Source organism: Anastrepha obliqua, chromosome 1 (assembly GCF_027943255.1).
Source record: "Anastrepha obliqua isolate idAnaObli1 chromosome 1, idAnaObli1_1.0, whole genome shotgun sequence".
NCBI lineage: Eukaryota > Metazoa > Arthropoda > Insecta > Diptera > Tephritidae > Anastrepha > Anastrepha obliqua.
The window spans coordinates 81,368,979-81,390,604 of record NC_072892.1 but is presented as its reverse complement, the minus strand read 5'-3'; the positions used below and the strand labels follow the sequence as shown (position 1 = coordinate 81,390,604).

At 37.4% G+C, this 21,626-nt stretch overlaps 1 protein-coding gene across 1 annotated transcript in view; it reads left to right on the top strand.

Moving 5' to 3' along the window:
- The first annotated feature begins 2,258 nt into the window (after nt 1–2,258).
- LOC129235637 (uncharacterized) overlaps nt 2,259–21,626 on the top strand; it is a 181,604-nt gene continuing 162,236 nt past the window's right edge. The window contains exons 1-2 of the mRNA XM_054869585.1: nt 2,259–2,388; nt 7,019–7,128. Of these exons, the coding sequence (XP_054725560.1) occupies nt 2,259–2,388; nt 7,019–7,128 (240 nt within the window). The remainder of the gene's footprint in view (nt 2,389–7,018; nt 7,129–21,626) is intronic.

Genomic DNA, 21,626 nt, shown 5'->3' with positions numbered 1-21,626 from the left:
TACGTACTCAGAACGTTTTGAAATACCAGCGCTATTTGTGTTGTTTACAGTAACTTAAAAGATTCATCTCGGTCCAAAAATGGAATTAAATCGTGAACATTTTCGTGCGATTATTTTTTACAACTTTCGACGTGGATTAACTCAGCAACATTGCATGGATGAACTTAATTCATTTTTTGGCGATGAAGCTCCATCAAGGGCCAGTGTTTATCGATGGTATGGTGAATTCAATCGTGGTCGTAGTTCACTCCAAGACGAATTTCGTGAAGTTCGTCCAAAATCAGTTGTTGTTCCGAAAACCATTGATGCTGTGCGCGAACTGATATTGCAAGATCGTCATGTGACCAATCGTGAGACTGAGACAATCTTAGGCATTAGTGGGACCAGCATACATTCAATATTGCATAAACATTTGACTGTCAAAAAAATTTGTTCGCGTTGGATCCCACACAATTTGTCAATCGCTCAAAAAAAGGCTCGTGTCGATTGTTCGAAGGAAATACTCAAAGAAGACGATCGCGGGGCTTCGAAACACGTCTATGACATCGTGACAGGTGACGAATCATCGATTTACGTGTATGAGCCCGAAAGTAAACAGCAGTCGACTGTATGGGTGTTTGAAGATGAGCCAAATCCAACAAAAGTTGTTCGCGCACGAAGCACTTCCAAGCAAATGGTCGCCTGTTTTTTCGGAAAAACTGGACATGTCGCAACCGTACCACTAGAACAACGCAGAACAGTAAATTCTGAGTGGTACACAACCATTTTTTTGCCAGTTGTCTTCCAAGAAATTGGAAAAACCAATCGCCAAAGACGGATCACTCTTCACCAGGACAATGCGAGCTCTCACACATCGGCTCAAACAACTGCATTGTTGAGCACCCAAAACATCGAATTAATGGGTCATCCACCGTATAGTCCTGACTTGGCACCGAATGACTTCTTTTTATTCCCGTACGTAAAAAACAAACTAAGAGGTCAACAATTGGACACCTGAAGAAGCGGTTGCGGCATTCAGAATGCATGTTTTGGAGGTACCTCATTCAGAGTGGCAAAAGTGCTTCGACAATTGGTTCAAACGCATGCAAAAGTGTATAGATCTTCATGGAGAATATTTTGAAAAACAATAAAGTGATTTTCGATGATTAAAATTGGTTTTTGTTCTCTAATCCCGACATATAAAAGGCACCCCTCGTTGTTGCACTTTTGAGGTTTACAGTCTGTCTATCGGCTGAGCGCAGCACACGTAGGCAGTGCACTTAAAATTGTGCGATGCAACTCAAGTAATATTCGGCATGCAAACTTTAGATATTCTTGCAAAGGGAGCTGTTCACATAGCAAAAAACCTCGTGAGACACTAAGAGAAAACTGCATTTATGAGTGGCAAAGTTGGATAACTCAGCAAAACGGCGCTGGGCACGCAAATGCATCCACAATGAAACCTGTCCCAGTTGCTGGACAAGATTGCTTCAAAACATATTGACGACAATCTCTACTACGATTGCGGAGCATTCGTATGCTCGCACTTCCAAAAACTTCATAAATCCTTTGGGGAACCTGATTTTTCGGAAACATTCGTGCAACATATGCAGCACGCAAACACAAATATGAAATATCTCAAAAGTCTGAGACACAACAGCGGTGGTTAATCACCTTCCCTTGATGTAATATTTCAAGGTAGTCAAGCTAGGAGAGGAGATGAGAATGAACATAACAAACACTTGTTGTTGTAACAGCTTGCTAAATCCTGTTCAGAGCAGTTTGACTATAAATTGTCTTCATGTACCATTTAAGTAGTTATTGCTAGCAAAAAGTCGTTTCGACGAGTTCTGACCAAAGCGAGTATGATGTTAGATAAGTGAACCTAAGCGGGTATGTGTGCGGATAGTAAGTGTAAGGCGAGGCTCCTTCATAGGCTGGAGTAACGTATGTGCGTTGGAGTCAATTCTGGATAAGTAGGAGTTTGGCCAGAATGTAATTGTGCGTGTCTTACGAAGCAGCTGCAATTTTTCCCGCTCTAGGACTTCGATAACAGCATTCAAAGGGCGGGAGGTGGTGAAGATAGTAATGTTCTCTCAATGAATATCGTTCACGGCCTGCCTGTATTTAGGATGGGACTCCACTTCCGAGCACAAGCTGATTTTTGCGCATGTTGTTAGGAGCGACGAATATCGGAGAGATTTATTAACCCTCCAATAAGCCATCAATGAGAGATAAGTGGCACTCTTTCTGGTGGTTGGTGGTGCTTTGAGATAAAAATGTTGAACATAAGGCGGAAAAGTATAAGCACATCACCCAGTGTACATTCCAATCCCAGCCAGTTCAATGCTGTTGAATGTCTTTTGGTTTTCGCGACCAAGAGCAGTAATCTCAGCGATATAACGCTGGGTAAGACTCTAAAATAATAGTTTTTTTTTTAAATAATAGTCTCTTGGGAGTTTACTTTGAAGTCCAAAAGAACTTTGAATAGTTTTTAAAATGTCACTAGCTATGCCTTTATGAAAATAAGGACAGTATTTTTTGTTTATTTTAAAACCTCAGAAACATTCAAACGTATTTTAATAAAAACTGTAGATGGCAATATTATATTCATATATAGCTTAACATAAGTGTACAAAGTTTAATGCAATATAATTAAAAAAAATAAACATTTTAAAACTTTGCTTAAAAAAGTATCCAAAGAAAATTCTTTAATATTTAGTTGATTTGGCTAGTTCTTTTACGGATGTAGATGAATATGATTATTTTAGTGGCATTTTCCTTATTCTTGGATAGAGTCTGACCTTTTGGCAAAACTCATCTTTCTTTTTAAAGCCCAACATGGTCTATATACAAGGTTCTTATAATTATTATTCATTCATTCGGTTTAGTGGGTCAAAATCATTTGTGGTGAAATACTCGTATGTCGAATTTTTATTTTTTTCTAACCCGTTTCTTGGTGGCTTTGATGTATACTTCAATTATCTAGACGTGGGCACCGCACTAATTTCTACTCCTTCTTATCACTAAATGCGGGAGTTGCCTTTATAGGAATTTATTAACTGAAAAAAGAATAAATAAAGCTCGTAAGTGAAAACATTATAAGTAGGCTTATGTTAAAAAGTGCCAAACTTTTCGCTAAATGTATCGAATTACATCTTATCGCACGTTGTGTAGTAAAAGTGCAGAATATAAAAGGAAACCCTCATATAAATTTCTACTTCAGTTTTTAGCCGTATTAAAAACTTAGCTAGGTTAGGTTAGCCTGGTTGGCAATAAGCCACGCATATACCTTTTGGTCCCTAGCGATATCAGATGGAGACCGACTTCTATGAATACCTAAAGTAGATGTCATATAGGATGTCAGCGCTTTTGGCCAATCTAAGTAGGGCTGGGAGCTCCGCTTTTGAGACGTTTTCCATGACTTTTGCTGTTTTGCATGTGGTCAAGTTAGTCCACCTAGCTTCTACTTGCTTTTTTATGTGGTCGTCCATTTCGTTGTATATTGTGTTTAGCGGTTTTGGTATGTCGTTCTCTTGCTCAAAAGGTAGTCTAACAGCACTTTTTGCTATCTCATCTACTATTTCGTTCCCCATAATGCCTTTGTGACCAGGGACCCAGTAGATATGCAGCCTACTGTTTCCGGCTAGCCTTTCTATGGCCTCCCTGCTCCGTCGAACATTTTTGGACTTAATACAATATGAGCTTATTGCTTTTATTGCTGCTATTACGTATATATTAATTGTTGAGTTCTTTCTTGTTCTAGTGTAGGCTAGCTCCGCGGCTTTACCCACAGCAAAAACTACCGCTTGGAAAATACTGCTGTGGTCTGGTAGCTTGATAGGCTGCATTATTCCTAGTTTTGAGCAGTAAATACCCGCACCCACTCCGTCTAGAGTTTTAGAGCCGTCTGTATAGATGTGAAAAGTTCTATGGCTAGGCTTCATGCCTTTGTGCCATCCCTCCTCTTCAATTGTAGTGTGAAACCTTCTCTCCCAATTAAAGTACGCAGTCATGTAGTCCGTGCCACCTGAGCTCCACTTTACTATTGAGCTGTGCCCGAAGGTTTTGGAGGTGAATATCACCGCAGCCATTAGCCTCCTCGCGGATTTCGCTGCCAGGTTTTCCACCATGAGGTCAATAGGTGGCATGCTGAGTATCATTTCCAGCGCCGCCGTTGGAGTGGTGTTCATCGCTCCTGTTATGCACAGAGTAGCGAGTCGTTGAATCCTTTCCAATGGCATTAAGTATGCCAGTTTTCTTGTCGCAGTCCACCATACTAAGGCCCCATACAGCAATATCGGTCTAACTACTGCCGTGTAGCACCAATCCATCAGAGAGGGTGATAGACCCCAAATAACGCCCAGCATTATTTTACGTGCGTAAAACGCATTACTGGCCTTTTCCACCCTCTCCTCAACGTTGTGATTCCACAGCAGTTTGCTGTACAGTATTACTCCGAGGTACCTCGCATAGTCTTTGAGAAGTAGTTCGTTGTTGCCTAGCTTCGGTAGGTTCCACGCCGGGACTTTTTACTTCCGGGTAAAAGGTACCATGTCCGTTTTTCCCGCGTTTATCCCTAGCCCTGCACGAGATATCCATTGGTGTACTGTTTTGAGAGTGTTATTCATCACATTACTGATGGTGTCCAGGTACTTTCCCGTAACTACTATAGCTATGTCATCGGCATATGCCACCAGTATTGGAGCCCCTCCGTCAATTTTCTTAAGCATTTCATTTACTACAAGTAACCATAATACCGGCGATAGTACCCCAGTACCCAACCTTGCGGAGTACCTCTGCATGCATATTTAATGACGCTCGCATCGTTTCACTCCGCTCTTATCTTTCTGCTAGCTAATAGCTGCCTTATCCATAGGTGAATCGCGGGTTGCACATTGAGTGACTCTATGCTATTTAAAATAGCATCTTTTGTCTCGTTGTTAAAGGCCCCTGATATATCTAGAAATACTCCTAGAGCATACTCCTTATATTCTAACGTCTTTTCTATGTTTAGTACAAGTGAGTGAAGTGCAGTTTCAGTAGATCTGCCTTTAGTGTAAGCATGCTGCGCCTTGGATAATTCGTCCGGCGCAATTGTGTCTCTAATGTATGTGTCTAGAATCTTCTCTAACGTTTTCAGGAGAAATGAGGTCAGACTAATGGGCCTGTATTCCTTCGAGTAGAGAGGGTTGGCTTTTCTCGCTTTTGGAATAAACACAACTCTCGCTTCTCTCCACAATACAGGAACATAGCTGAACCTCAGGCATCCCCTGAATATCGATCTTAACCATGGTACCACAAGATGAATCTTTTGGAGCATGGCTGGGAAGATTCCATCCAGTCCTGGCGATTTATATGGGTCGAAACTTTGTATAGCCCATTCTATCTTGTTGGTTGTAATTACGTGCGTCGGGATTTCGTGCACAATATCTCCTCTAGGTTCGAGATCTGCAGTGTCCGCACACCCTGGGAAATGTGTGCTGACTAGGTCTTCTAGAGAGTCCTCACAGCTGTCAGCCCACTCCCCGTTGATTTTTCGTATTGTTCTGGGCATAGACGGATTCTTAGATAACAGTTTCCTAAGTCTAGCCACATCATTAGTGTCTTCCATACTGCTACAGAAGTCTTTGCAGGATTCTCTCTTGGCTTTACGTATCTCTTTCTTGTATACTTTTAGTAGATCCTTACACTATTTCCAACAGAACTCATTGTCAGCAACTTTGGCTAACCTATAGAATTCATGTACCCTACGCCTTTGTGCTCCTAATTCCCTGTTCCACCAAGGAGGCTTCACCTTGCGTCTATTACGTCTTGGAGGGCAGGATCTTTTAAAGGCTTTGACGAGAGTAGTTGCAAACAATTCAACCCCTTTCTCAAGTGCGACGTGTGACTTGTATTTCCGGGGTATCATTGGTGTTTTTGATAGTATATCCCTATAAGTCCCAGTTCGTATTCTTAGGATTTCTAAAGGATATAAGCTTGTTTTTTAAGCGGAATATAACCTGAAAGCTTTTGTATCTGTGATCAGAGAATGAGGGCCCACTCAACACTTCCCATTCCTGTACCATAACATGCTTGCTTGTGTAGAGTGTTAAATCAAAGAACTTAGCTAAGTTTCTTTACTTTTTATAGGCTTCGACATGAAAAAGCCTACTGAATAAGCCAACAACAAAATTAGGTGGAATTAAGGTTGATTTCTTAAATATTGCCTATATTGTATATGTGCAGCCTGCGAAAAAAATTTTACACCTGAACATTATGACAAGTTTTGACTATTTATTTATTTTTTTATTTAAATTACCTTTTACAATACAAAAACATGGCTCATTTTATAATAAAAACCATATTAATCCAAGTTTCAAACTTTTCACAAGATTTATACAAAATTAAACAAATTTTATTTAAATTTAAAACTTTTTAATCGGAATTACAACATAGTAAAAATTGGTATGATTTATAGCACACTAAATTTTAGCTTAATAAAGTACAACTCGCAACTGGCTCGAAATTCTCGTTGATTTTTGATATTAAAGAATTTACCCCACATGGGAAAAATTTCATGGGTTTGTCAAGGAAAAAAATTATCAAAAATCATATATACCAAATTATTTTAAATTCTGATTAAAAATATTGAAACTCTTATGAAAACTTGCCTAATTTTTTCACCTGTTGTATAAAGTTTGAAAAATGAGGTTTGTTAGACAATGAGCTATACATTTATAGAAAAATAGTGAAGATTAAAAAAAATATATATATATTATCAAAATATTGAGGTGCTATATTTTTTTCGGGGGTTGTATGTATTTCTAGCATGAGTGAGCAAGTTTTGTTTCTAAGTTACCCACATTTTTTAGTGTTTCACTCTGACGGATTTCCTTTTACTGTCGTCATTTACATATAGCTGGTATTATCTGGTGTGAACGTAACGCCACGTTGGGGAAAAACTTAGTTGAGCGAAATATTTTTACATTAAGTGCAAACAACTTTATTTATCTTACAGTTTCTTATGTTGATTTTCTCTTCTTTTCCATTGCAGATGGACAATCTGAGCTGGACGTGCAATTGGTGGTACCGCGGTACGTGGAACGCGGGTCCAGCGCCACTTTTAAATGTAGACACAATGTGCAACCGGAAATCCTTTATAAGGTAAACAAACAACTATTTTTTTTTTCTTCTACGCTTCTCTTATCGGCAAGAAACAGAAGCAACACTTTTTTCTTATTACCCAAGTTTTTTGGTCACGTGGGGATGAGCTAAGACAGCCACAAAGTGAATGTCATCGAGTATGGTTTAAAGAAACAAAATGAAATAATTAAATATAAACAAATGAAACTTAACGGAGAGGAATGTAATGGAATTAAGTGCAATGAAAGGAAGTAAAGGAAGCGCAAATAAATGGAAAATAAGAAAAAGAAAATAAATAACATTAATTAATGTGAAGAAATAAAGGAAAATTTTACATAAATTTTACTATTAGGACCAATTATAGTAAACTGAACTCGAAGCAAAAGAAGTTGCAGAGCGGTCGGTGTTATTTTACAGGCAATGCCGAAGGAGGTTTCCAGTTCCTGCTGAGTACTCGCTGCCAAAGCCGATAGAGCGGTTGCTAATGGATGCACTCCTTTGTCATCTAACTATTTCAAATTTAGTTCCTCCAGAATATACTAGAAAACCTCTTCTGTCAAACGAGATCATTTAAAAACTTTGGCATGAATGGTTTATAAACACACTTTCTAAAATAAATTATAATAATAATAATTATTATTATATAATTATTTTTTCATCGCTATCATCGTTCGCTAGAGAAATAAAGTATTTACATGTTAGGTTTTGCTCGATTCAAGTAATTTTTAAATTATTTAAACAATTCTATATTTATTGTGAATCAAAAATACAATCTAAATCGCAGTGAGGCTTAAAATACGATAATAATTGTTCGTAATTTTTTTTCGTACCATTGCCAATATGCGCACGGATGAGGCGATTCGAGCGTTGATTTTTTTATTTTACAGACTTTTAAGAACCAGAAATCAGTAAGCAAAATCTATTGATTTTTCGAGTTTGTACAGCATATATGTATACAGCCTTGGCCAAATCCCACTCCTTAGGCACCCCACTAAAATTCAAGTAATTTCAAATGTGACTACCTAAGTGGCCGCTGCTTTTTGCAAATGTGTCCTCTAGTGTGTTTAACCTTTGATTACAACAAGAAATTGTATTATGGGAAAAGTCATGGCACACTTAATGTGTAAAGTTTAAAAAGTGGCATCTTTAAAGGTTTCTTAAAATATTTTGGCATTTCAAATTTGGCAGTCAATTTGCAAATACTCTTTAGTGCAAACTTAAACAAAATTCCACTGTAATAAATCAAAAAGTGGAAGAAAACGTCTCACTAGTGTACGGGAAGGCCAAAAACTTATACGCGAGTCTCTCAAGTATCGCAAAAAATCCTCTTGTGCCCTGTCGGAAGAAATTGGAACATCCGTTAATGCTCGACCAGCTAGAAGAAGGATTCTGGAAGATCGTTTTAAAATATCAACAACTTTCTTATTCTAGTCCAGTTCCGAGGAAATATTTTATTGAAAAATCTATATGATAGATATAATATATTTTGGCATGAAACAATTCTATAATATGATACATGGTCACAAAGCACTCATAGAGAAAATCTTTTTATTTTTTACTTCAAGTGCTAAAATAGCCAGAAGTGCTAAAATAGCCAACATGCTTATTTGACAATTTGTATTTGAAGTGATTTATGTATGTACTACTGTGGGCAAAAAGTAAGGTAAATTTGGTTGTAAAATGAAAAATCTTTATTTATTCTTGTAAATCGATTTCATCCCCTTCGAAATAATCCCCTCTCGATGAAATACACTTATGCCAACGATTTTTCCAATCCCCGAAACATGCCAAATAGTCCATTTCCGGTATAGCCATCAGCACCTTCTTCGATTCAGCTTTATCTCCTCAATCGACTCGAAACGCGTTCCCCGGAGTGGTCTCTTGAGTTTTGGGAATGGCCAGAAGTCACACGGAGCCAAAAGCCAAATCAGGCGAATACGGTGGTTGCGGAACGATATGCGTGGAATTTTTGGCGAAATGGTCACGAAGAACGAATGCAGTGTGAGACGGTGCATTATCGTGATGCAAAAACCAAGAGTTGTTGGCCCCTAATTCTGGCGTTTTAGACGAATTGCTTCACGTAAACGACGCATAACGCTCAAATAATATTCTTTATTAACAGTTTAGCCAGGTGCACCACACCACGAAAATCGAAAAAAACTGTCATCATGACCTTTATTTTTGAACGACTTTGACGTGCTCTTTTCGGTCTGGCCTCGCCTTTAGCACGATATTCGCTTGATTGGTCGGTTGTTTCAGGGTCGTAAGCATAAATCCACGTCTCATCTCCCGTAATGATGCATTTGAGCTTGTCCTGATAGTCTGAAAGCATTGTTTCACACACATCAACGCGACGACTTTTTTCCAAGAAATTGAGAGTTTTCGGTACCGAACGAGATTTCACTTTTCGTAGGCCCAAATGGTCTTTCAAAATGGTTTTCACAGATCCTTCTGATATTTCGATCATATCAGTAAGGTCTTTAACAGTCAACTGACGATTTTTGAGCACTAACTCCTTCACTTTATTGACGTGTTGGTCATCTGTTGACGTCGATGGTCGTCCGGAGCGCTCCAAGTCATCAACACGTTCTCAACCCTCTTTCTAGTCTTTGTACCACTTATAAACATTTTTCTGCGACATGGTCGAATCACCAAATGCCTTCTGCAACATGCTAAACGTTTCCGCAGCCGAAATTTCATTCCGCATACAAAATTTGATGGCACTTCTCTGCTCAATCAAATCAGACATTGTAAAAATCAAAAAATGCACTCTTGGTCGTTTGGTAAACACAAGCGTAAATATATTACTGATAATGACATTCACATGAAAGTTGGCCCAGATGTTATTAACAGTGCTGCCAACTCATGAAAAAAATAACTAGAGCGAAATTTTAATCCCGCGAAGTTTGACAAATAAATTCACTTTACTTTTTGCCCACTTTTGGACCGATTCGGCCCATAGCGAAGGACACATTTCTACCCCACCGCTGAGATGTCTTCCAATCCGTCAAACTGTAGTGCCCCCAAATATTTTAAGCCTGTTTTGAATAAAGCAGTACATCCACAAAGAAGATGCTTAACACACAAAGAAGATGCTCCCTACATTTCGCGCATTCCTCGCGGTGAGAGACGCCTTTCTTATAAGCAGACGCTGCTGCTGGGCTATGTCGCATCAGCACGCCTGTTATAATTCTACCATCTCTTCGTGTTAGTGATAGTATAAAGAGAGCACGACTGTGATCATCTGGCTTACACATCTTGTCCTGAATTTTCAGTTCATGTTTTCGTCTAGTTCATTCTAGAATGAAGTGGTTTCTTATCAACTTCAATGCATGAGGAACTTTTGTACATACAACACGTCGAAACAAATATGTAGACCTATAAATAGAAATGGCGAATTCTCGCCAAAGAGCTTGATTGGAGGGTCGCATGCCAGAAGCAATGGCAACAACTGCGAAATTTATTTCGTGAAGTTTCAAAATGACCTCAAGATGCAATTTGTGGATTTGTTCAGGTTTCTAATGACGATAAAAAACAATCTTCTTTGCGATATGTGTTTTGTGGTGAAATATTTTTTCTCTGGTCTGGCCAAGTTACTTCGAATTCGATACATTTGTGAAAGTGGTCACTGAACCATGCAACTTTGTCCGAGTTATTTTGGCTCGCAGACTAGATGGACAATGGAAGCGACCGCTTTTCTACGGGCTTGACGCTAAAATAACAGTGAATATCCTATGGTCACTGAACCATGCAACTTTGTCCGAGTTATTTTGGCTCGCAGACTAGATGGACAATGGAAGCGACCGCTTTTCTACGGGCTTGACGCTAAAATAACAGTGAATATCCTATGGTCACTGAACCATGCAACTTTGTCCGAGTTATTTTGGCTCGCAGACTAGATGGACAATGGAAGCGACCGCTTTTCTACGGGCTTGACGCTAAAATAACAGTGAATATCCCATGGTCACTGAACCATGCAACTTTGTCCGAGTTATTTTGGCTCGCAGACTAGATGGACAATGGAAGCGACCGCTTTTCTACGGGCTTGACGCTAAAATAACAGTGAATATCCTATGGTCACTGAACCATGCAACTTTGTCCGAGTTATTTTGGCTCGCAGACTAGATGGACAATGGAAGCGACCGCTTTTCTACGGGCTTGACGCTAAAATAACAGTGAATATCCTATGGTCACTGAACCATGCAACTTTGTCCGAGTTATTTTGGCTCGCAGACTAGATGGGCAATGGAAGCGACCGCTTTTCTACGGGCTTGACGCTAAAATAACAGTGAATATCCTATGGTCACTGAACCATGCAACTTTGTCCGAGTTATTTTGGCTCGCAGACTAGATGGACAATGGAAGCGACCGCTTTTCTACGGGCTTGACGCTAAAATAACAGTGAATATCTTATTCACAGTAAGAAGTTTCACAGTAAGATATTCATTGTTATTTTAGCGTCAAGCCCGTAGAAAAGCGGTCGCTTCCATTGTCCATCTAGTCTGCGAGCCAAAATAACTCGGACAAAGTTGCATGGTTCAGTGACCACTTTCACAAATGTATCGAATTCGAAGTAACTTGGCCAGACCAGAGAAAAAATATTTCACCACAAAACACATATCGCAAAGAAGATTGTTTTTTATCGTCATTAGAAACCTGAACAAATCCACAAATTGCATCTTGAGTCCTAAAATTGATTGGATTTGGCATAAATTTTCGTTTACAGTTATTTAAAAATTCTAAATGCTTTCGTACGCCATGGGTATTTTTTAAATAGCAAATGAAGACCCATGAAATATGCAATGCTGGGATCGGCCAATACTGAGTTTTCAATATTGAAAATATGTGGCAATATCAATGTTAACTTAACTAAGCTTCGCTCAATTTTCCATTACGCCTCTTACTGATTTTCAGCTTTTGAGTTCGCTTGAGGAAAAAACTGTGTTGTGTTGGCGTCTGAACTCAATCGCTTTCGCTGCACGCCTAAAGCAGAAAAGTCGTTGGAACTGAAATGATTGCTACAAATGTGAGCAATGAAGTACGGCACGCAATTCCCCACTGTTTTTTATCAAATTCGTCATGTGGCATACAAAACATCGAGTCAGCACATTTAGTGCTATTGCACAAAGCACACGAAGTTCACGGCATTTGTTTTCTAATTTAGTTTTTTTATATTGCACAAACTGAATAGTAATTTCATTCGGGTTAAAACTAATGACACTTAATAAAAGTTTTCAACCAATGCATTTAAACGAATTGTGAAATATTTATGTTTGTATGAATAATGTATTCATTTTTATTTGTTTTGTCTACTTGGCTCACTCTATACACTGTGGGTTCAGTTTGTGCATTAGTTGTGCGAAAGTAGAAAATGGTACAGTTATTTTTATTTTTATTTTTATTTTGAAAAGTTAAATATACTAGGTTGTTCAATAAGTTTTGCGGTTCGATAAGAAATACACAATTTTATGGTTTGAATCACACTTTATTATTCACTATAGTCTCCCCAAACATCAATACACTTTTTCCAACGAATTTCATTCCTGAAGTGAGAATCTGGAAGGGTTGCAAAATACGCTTCCATATCTGTTTTTACCTCATCATTTGATGAACGCTGTCCACGCATGCATTTTTTAGGTCTTAGAAACAGGTTAGATTTCCAAAACAGATGGAAGAAGCTAAGGGTAAAATCTGCTGAATACGGTGGATGCTCCAACAAATCGAATTTTAATTCATGGATTTTAGCCATTGCCAAAATGCTCTTGGGACAGGGTTCATAGTCCTGATGGAAAATAATTTTTTTTAATATTCAGCATTTATGGTTTTACCAGTTTACAAGAAGTCCACAAAGAAAATATCTTTCGCATCCCAAAAAACTGATGCTAACACATTCGTAGCCGATTTCTGGACACAAGCTCGTTTATGCTCGAAATTTTGCTGAGAAAGTCGTATTTGAATGTGTTTTTGTTCCATTGTTTGCGAACGCGGCACTCATTGTACACACAGCTTTCTGAAACCCAACACTTCAGTCAAATTATTGCTTACACTGTGCGACATGCCTAGGACCAAATCTCTTTCAGTCACTCAACGATTTACCAATCGATATTCGTATTTTTTCTACGATTTATGGTGGACCGTCTTCAAGGCTTGTGTGACCACATTTAAATTCTGTATCCTTATACACTTTCAACATTCGTTTATAAATTTCCTTTGCTTTTAAACCTTCCAAAAATAGAAATTCAATCACTGCACGATACTTGATTCTTTCCAATGTAGAAAATACTGTGACACGTCGATACTAAATCGCGTGCAAACAAAGAATAAATTTACAGATTAAAATGAAACTTTACATATTTCATATGAACGAAAAGTGTACAAGCATAACAAAAAAATTTAGACTAGTAACAACTTTTCCTCTTATCTAACCGCAAAACTTATTGACCTGGTGTAGTTGCTTACAAATATTTCTTCGTAATTGGCGAGACGAATAAGGAACTTATTTAAATCATTGTACTTATGTTTTATGATTCGATGCAATGCAAACATCGTGAGATATGCCGCACTAAACGCATCTACCACAACCGTTTCGAGCCCTAGCCAAAATTTTAGTTTTCATTCTGGCAGCGTACTATTCTCTCTCATGTCAAAGGATGGTGCTCAGCCGATGAGCGTTTTTATAGCTGTGTCGATTCTTGTGAACAAGCCTGCCTAGGATTTTATTCTTCAACCTTAAAGTTATTTGGGACTTACCTGTTAGATAGATGACTTTACCTTAAACATAAAAAAATGCTTTCACATTACGTTTTCTAGGTGTCAGAATTCTATGAACACGCTGTACTCTATCGATAACCATGTAAGCTACCACATAATGTAATGGAGAGTTGAAAATGATCTTGAACTGATATTTGACTCCAAGTTTTCTTTCAAAAGTCATATTACCAATAATACCTCAGAATTCTGCGATCCGTACGCATTTAACCTCATATACACAGTTCTCGTCCGTTCGCTTTTGGAATACGCAACTATAATTTGACGACCATAGGCTATTAAATTTTCAGTTAATAGCCGTGAACTACATCCAAAAAAGAGTTTCTGAAATATGCATTACGTTCGCTATGGCTTGAGATTCTTATTTCATCTTACGATTCTCGGTTTTTGTCAATTAGTTTGAGGTCTTTGGAAAAGAGAAGATTTTTCCCTTCCTTGTCATTTATCTAAAAAGTAATTATTGGCATCACTGATTTTCCAGTTTTACATGAGAGGATAAGTTTTAAATAGTTCATAATGAAGTCACCAAAATGTCTACACTTTTTACGTGGAAAACTACAAAACTATTTATATATACAAGGAATACAGCTGTTGCTCGCGCTCTCCGAGAACTGAACTTGTTTTCTAAGTCACAGGTGCTTGATTTTACCCCATCGGGATATGCTTCTCCACAAATTTTGAACTCAATTATTTAATAAGTTTATTATTGGATTTAAGTATACTTTGTTGCTAGTCTGTAAGGTAATTCTTTCATGATGTGCATAACCACGTTCGTTATTACTTGTAAGATTTTGGGAACGCTCTGTTCTCTACTGGTATTCAATACCATCCGCATATTTGACTTGATGACTTGTTGAATTATTGATCAGATCAAAGCTAAATGCTAAGATTTCAGAACGACAGTCGTGCCTTAACATGCAAATTTATTATAATTTGTTCAAAAAAGCTGCGATTTGAGTTCGGAGAAATGTTATGCTAATAATCCAGAAATGATTCAAGACTACAAAAATGGAATTCAAGGTTTAATAGCTGAAAATGGATGTAATTGTGATTCATGTTCGGTGGCAAGGTTTACTCTTTCCAATAAAAAAAACCCATTTAAAAATATATGTATTTTGTTTATAGCCAAATTCAATCAACTATTCATATGTACGTATACGCAATGGACCTGCCGAAGGTCTAAGTGTGTCTCACGACAACCACCCTACCTACCTACCTACCATGTACGTATGTTCATATTTAATTCTTGTTTACTTGCATGCGTTATTTTTACGTGTATGTAGTGGGTTAAATTTGGTTTGTAATTACACCATCTCACTCATTCTATTAAAGTTTCTTCCTTTGCTTCCTTTAGCTTCACTTTTTCGCATCTGAATTCAAATCCAAAAGCATCATTGCCGATTGAGATTGAAACCACTTTAGAATACTTCAGCAAAGTGCTGGAGTAGCCTTATTACGCACTTGGCATATTTCCCCTTAGTTTTCTCCATAACTTTCTCTTTTTTTAGCTTCAAATAGTTTTTGAGGTCAAGGCGTTAGTTTGCACGAAAATGATCAGACAACTTTTTCCAATACTCCACGTGAAAAATTTTATGCTACAAATTGATGCAAACAAGAATCGTAAAGGGCGAAAAAAATGCTAAGCTACCATGCCATTATTTAAAATTCTCTCGGAAACCAATTCAAGCACAATGAGGACCCGACTCACGCACAAAAAGTCGCTATTTTAAAGGCGGTTTTACTCAGACGCGGTCAATGTCATCCATAACCTGCATTCCATGCTCGCTACATATGCCTTTCGTGGCCGTAACTGCGGCTATTAATTTCACTTCAGTAAGTTATTATTGGCACGAACAAAAGAGAAAAACAAAAACAAACAAAATTGCATAGACTCCATAGTTTTGGAAAGCGGTTCCGTACCATTTTAGCGCTCTCAACACATTAACACACTGATTTGCTAAAGAAAACGGAAAGAAAATCACAGGCCACGTGTGCCAGTTATAATAATATACAAGGTGGCCCAAAATTAACCATCAATTTTGATTTTGCAGAACTTGTTTACTGTATAAAAAAAATTATTTTGAGTGATTTGGAACTTTACGCACCCCATTGATTGTTTGTTTGTTGAATACATTCTATAAAAAATGTTAAAAATATTAATATTTTAGATTAAAGCGGTGACGTATTTTACAGAGACCGTAACCATTATGAGTTTTATAAAAATATGATATTTAATCATTACTTAAACGGTTTAATAATAACAATAAAATACACTCGAAAACTAAGTTTAGTTTTTGATAAAAAAATATGGCTCTGTATAGGATTATGCAATTAAATAATCCAAGTGTGATTCTTAATACTATGTTTTGTAAATCGTAAAATTAATTTGAGCTGAATATTTTTGGTAATTTCTATTTTTTAATGTACAATTTTAAACTAAGGTTTATCTTGCTAATTTTCATTTAAGTGGGTTGGGCGAAGTACTGATACGTTGCTTAAATATTAAGGATTTAGGGAATACCTTTTAATCATAATTCCTGAGGTGCAAGATCTACAGGTTTCACACCAATTAGTTCTCAGTTTGTCAGTGGATTGTTCAGCCTGAATTGTCCTGCCACAATTCTCGTGATAATTCCAAAGCTGAGTTTGGAGTATTTTAAATCTAATTAAATAGTGTCAGTATGGTTTGCTAGTAGTTTCTTCTTCAGTGCCCACATGCGCACGCCTCAGAAGCGCTCTGAGCATATAAGGGGAGTTGTTGCTTCTTTCTTTCAGAGTTTTTCAACAATTTCATTTTCTTCAATGCAAATAATGACCTGGTATTCAGAGACTCGGAACTTGGTTAAGCATGCCAAGTGCGTTAAGGTTATGGTTGGGTTTGAGGACAGCTTAGCTATCAGATTGGAAATTTTGGCAATTGCGTCTGCCATTTAAGTGTTGAGACCTTTCTATTGCTTATATTTTAGCCCCAAATATGCCACGCATATACATTTTGGAGTATCGATATAATCGGTATCATGCTGTTGCTGTCGGTTGTATCTGAAAGAACTCGTAAGTGGTAGTAACCGAAGAAGAATTTTGTTCAAGAAGCAATGAACTTTGTTGTGGAAAACAGTTGGAGAGGCAGATTCGTGCGTGTCTACAGCGACAGCAAAGCTGCGCTTATGGGTAGTTGAGTCCTGTAAATCCAGGTTGAACTGTGCCGGTAGACATAATATTCTGATCGATTAATATGGCACCCGGGACACGTGAGGGAGGCTGCAGATGGACGAAACTGATGTTACCTGTCATGTCCGACTGACTATGGTAGATCCTCCTGTCATTAAGCAGAACGGACTGTAGGTAGCTGGTTGGAGTGATGACGGGCCACTTTCTATGTGTGAAGCACATGGAAAAGGTAGGCATCTCAGACGGGGCACTCTGCCTAGCATGTGGAGAGGAGGATGAGACGGCGGGCCAGTTTTTGTGCGACTGCCCGACGTTCGCTGATGGGTTAAGAAGCGACCCCCTTGACCCCGTGGTACGGCAAGATCTATTCAGATTTCTTCGGACGTCGGGTAGATTTAAAGAAAATTAAAAAGGCAACCCTGGTGCAGTACAATGGACTATACATATATACTATTTATATATGCTGTATATTATATACAGTAGATTCTGTTTTTATGCGGTATATACGTTCCGCAAGAAACAGCATAAAAAAACAGCATAAAAAAACAGCATAAAAAAAGCGACGTGTTCTATAGTAAAACTATAGATACGTTTCAAAAGTGCTAAGAACCGCATAAATCTGAAATAATGTAATAAAATCGCATAAAAAAGGGTACTAGTCCCATATTATAAATATAAATAAATTTACATCGTCAGAAATAGAATCAGACAATACCCGCATGTTGCGCATTCGTTTAGGATTTGGCGTAAAATCACTTCCGTCACTTGAGGAAATGTACACGTCTGATCTAGATAGTTATGCAGGCGGTTCCGTACTTGTAGGGTTAGCATTTTTGATATAATCTGTGATAAGTTTTTGCTTAGCTGGTTTAGAATCTTGTTTATATGTAAATTCTCGATAGGTCAACATGCATTTTTTAATTAAAAAAAAACCGCACTATTTCAAAACCGCATATAAACAGAATCTACTGTACTTATTTTTTATTTTATTTTTTTTTAGTTTATATATACTATACTACAGCAAAAACTATATATCTTCAAGCTCAAAATTTTCTAAGGAAATTAAAAAAAATCAGCAAAGTTTCACCAAAATCTAAACCTTTTCACAAGAGTCAGGGCATGCAGTTTTATAGCGCTTACAATTTCATTATTACGAAATACAAGTTCCAAGTGACTACAAATTGCCTTTGATTTTTGATAATTTTTATTTTGTTGACGGCGCTATGCATTTCCTTCATATAACGAATGATCGAAATTTAATTTTGTATGGAGAAAATGCATAAGACCGTCGCAAAAAATAATTGCCCGAGGCCACATTATAAAAAATTCAATGGCCTATAAAACTTCATACTCGAGATTTTCCCAAAGACTTTGACTCACAGGTTTAAAATTTTCATGAAAATTTTTGAATTTGGTAAAATTTTACACAAAATTTGAAAATTTAACTTATATATATTATATAGTTTTTGTTGTATATGTTTTTATAAAAAATAAAATATTTGACACTTAATTCATTTGATGTGGTTCGGACGGCAGCTTTTCATGGCAGAGATGCACTCGGAAGTTTTCTATTGTCTGCCGAGGAGTGAACGCCATTAAAAAGAACTTTTTCTACCATTTCGGTGTTTCGTGACCATAGCGAATTTCGTGAAAGTCCGGCATAGAATTTATATAACCCAATTCCTCAAAATGTATGGAACCTTGAAAAGGTAGTAATTTTCGTTTATTTATCTTTTGGTATAGTCATTTAACTGACTTTAATGAAACTTTGCTGTGCAGTTACATCAATTGCTTGAATAATAAATTATATATATCAGGGATATAGAAAATTTGTATTAAGCTTTGGATTTCTAGACCATACCTTCAAACAGTTAGTATATGTAAACGCATTCTTATGTATAACATCCCGCAGTCAACGTATGTAGTAAAACAGAAAGTATTAGAACACCTTTGCAAGGCCGTTTTCATGGTATGACGAATTATGCAGAATTTCATTATTCTCGTCAGATATTCTGAGGAGATGTGTACTGTTATTCTGGTTTCAAACAGTTTGGCCAAATAAGAGTGTCGAGTCGCCTGGAGTATTGAATAAAACAGTTTGTTTATCTTAAACTTAATTTCAAAAATCTAAGACCATTTACATAATCTAATTAAGTAGGTTATTTAAATAGGGGTGCACAAAATTATAATTTTTTGTTGAATTTTTTATTTATGTTAAGATTAATGCATTTGCTTAGTTACATCGCTCGTAACAGAGCTGCAGAAAGTAGCGTCAATGTGGTAATCTTCAAGCAATTAACGAAAGCACTGGCGCCAAAAAAATGCGGTGGTTATGCTATATGGAAGGACGGATTTTATATGGTGGGGCATGTGGCTTTTTGGGTAGCAATCTGTGTCTAATTAGTGTAATTAGCTGAATATCAGATCACTCATTAAATGTTATTGTGTTAGGATTGGCAGGGAAAGGACAAGAAGGTAATTACAGGTGAAACAAACTATTGGTGGAAAAGAACGACAAAAACAACCGTTAACAACAACAAGGAGGCTGAAATATCTAAGTGACAGGCAATCGAGTGGAAGGGGAAAATGCAAAGTGTGGGAATTGGAATAATTGTGAGTTAGAGAGTGGAATGACTGTTAAATACATGTAAAAGCTTTTAATTTCTGGCATCAAGGCGGCAAGCAAGTAACAAAAACAATTCCACACTGGGCCAACATTTGTATTCATATAAAAAACACTAACTCAGACTCCGACTCAGAGGAGGTTAAAATTGAAAATGTCAGAAACATCATCTAAGGTGCCAGTGGTATGTGATGCATGGTCCCACTAACAATATAACATTCCTCCCCTCTCGGCTGATTCCACCCTGGGATATTTCATCAAAATGAAGCCGTGTTTATGCCTTTTAGACACACCAGGTACCTCCGTCTAGGTTCCTCTCTTAATTGGGGTTATATGCTATCGATAGCCTCAATTGCTTTGTGACCAATGGTAACGGAAAATTGCGATATCGTTACTCGATGTCGACTTGTCGTCTGTTTGGGTTCATCTTGAGGCTTTACCTCACGCGTTCGTGCTTGTCGTCTGTTCGTGCATACAGTCACCTCTGCAGGACATCTGTTTCAAAATGGTTTCTTTGGGCGACGCATCTGTTGGGTGTTCTACATCGAACGTATTCGCTTTGCTTCGCCTCTGCGCTCCCATTCTATGTTTCGGAGTTTTATTACTACCTCTATATTCAGTGAGGTTTGTCAAGTCATCAAGAATCGTGTAACGCCAGAGCAATGCGTCCAAATTGCGGAAATTTTCTTAAAAAAAAATCTGTTCGGTCCTTATGTCTCTCGAAATGAGGAAGGAGCTGCCATTGCAGTGAATGGTGAGCTCTATCGAGCCATGCAGGCTGAATTTTTGTTTCCGAAAATTAAACATCGGGGGTATTTGCTTCCAACAAGACGGCGCAGCTTGGCAGTGTACTTAACAATCGAATCAATAACACAACTGAACTGATGGAATGGACCATTTAACTCGTAGTTGCAACCTTCATATGCCGGATTACATATTCAACAAACAAAATTGTAGGAAAATATCAAGACGCACAAATAAAATAAGTGATTGTATTGTGGTATGCCCATTTGCGTTTGCCTGGTTTTAATCAATCCCAGTTGATAACATTTTGGAAGTATTTGATTTACATCTATTCATCTGCAACGAATGCCACAAATTTTAGGGATATTAAAAAAAAATACGGCAGAGCCTATAAAGAAGCCGTACGAAAAATTGCCAGGTACAGTGCTGCAGCTCTGCTAACTTCATTCTCAGTAAATATCGTACTAAATAATTTTCAATTGCTCCAGTCAAAGTTGGAGCTCAACCGCGCTTAGTTGACGGAAGTTCTGTAATGGTCGTTTCGCTCTTTGACATGTGGGTCAGCGTAAATGTTTTTGGGGTTAACAGAATAACCACAATGGAAGTGATTGATTGAAGTTATTATATTTGAAAAATATTTATTTTTTTTTTTTGTTTTTTACTTATCTAGTTCAGACCCCTAATTGGCAATTAAGAACATTTCGGCATTTTAAGCATTAATTGTCACTCAATTTACCGTACAATAGTTAAATCGCAATATCATGAAAATTAAATGGCATTAGAATCAAATAGAGCAAAAACAAAACAACGATGAGGGACAAAATTGATGGTGGGTAAATTTAAACCATTTCTATAACAAAGCGAATGTTATTGTTTGTAACAAAACTTATTTTAATTTTGTTGTCCAGCCCCACAATGACCTTTGAGTTGCCTTTTATTCTAATAGCAATTAGCAAGAACCCCTTCTGTTTTTATGAACAAATTCAGGCTCCAATCAAAACTCGATTGTAAGGGATCGTTAAATGGATCTCTTTTTTCCCGACATAAAGTGAAATAGACAGTAATGGTTGCACTTTAGAGTACGTTTTGACCTAAAAATCTTCCCAAAATATTTCAAAAAGCTCATTAACAATTAACAATTGCGAAAGTTATAAAAAGATTAATGATTTTGATCCTTGTTTTTAATACCTCTAGAATGTATGTAAATGGAGCATTT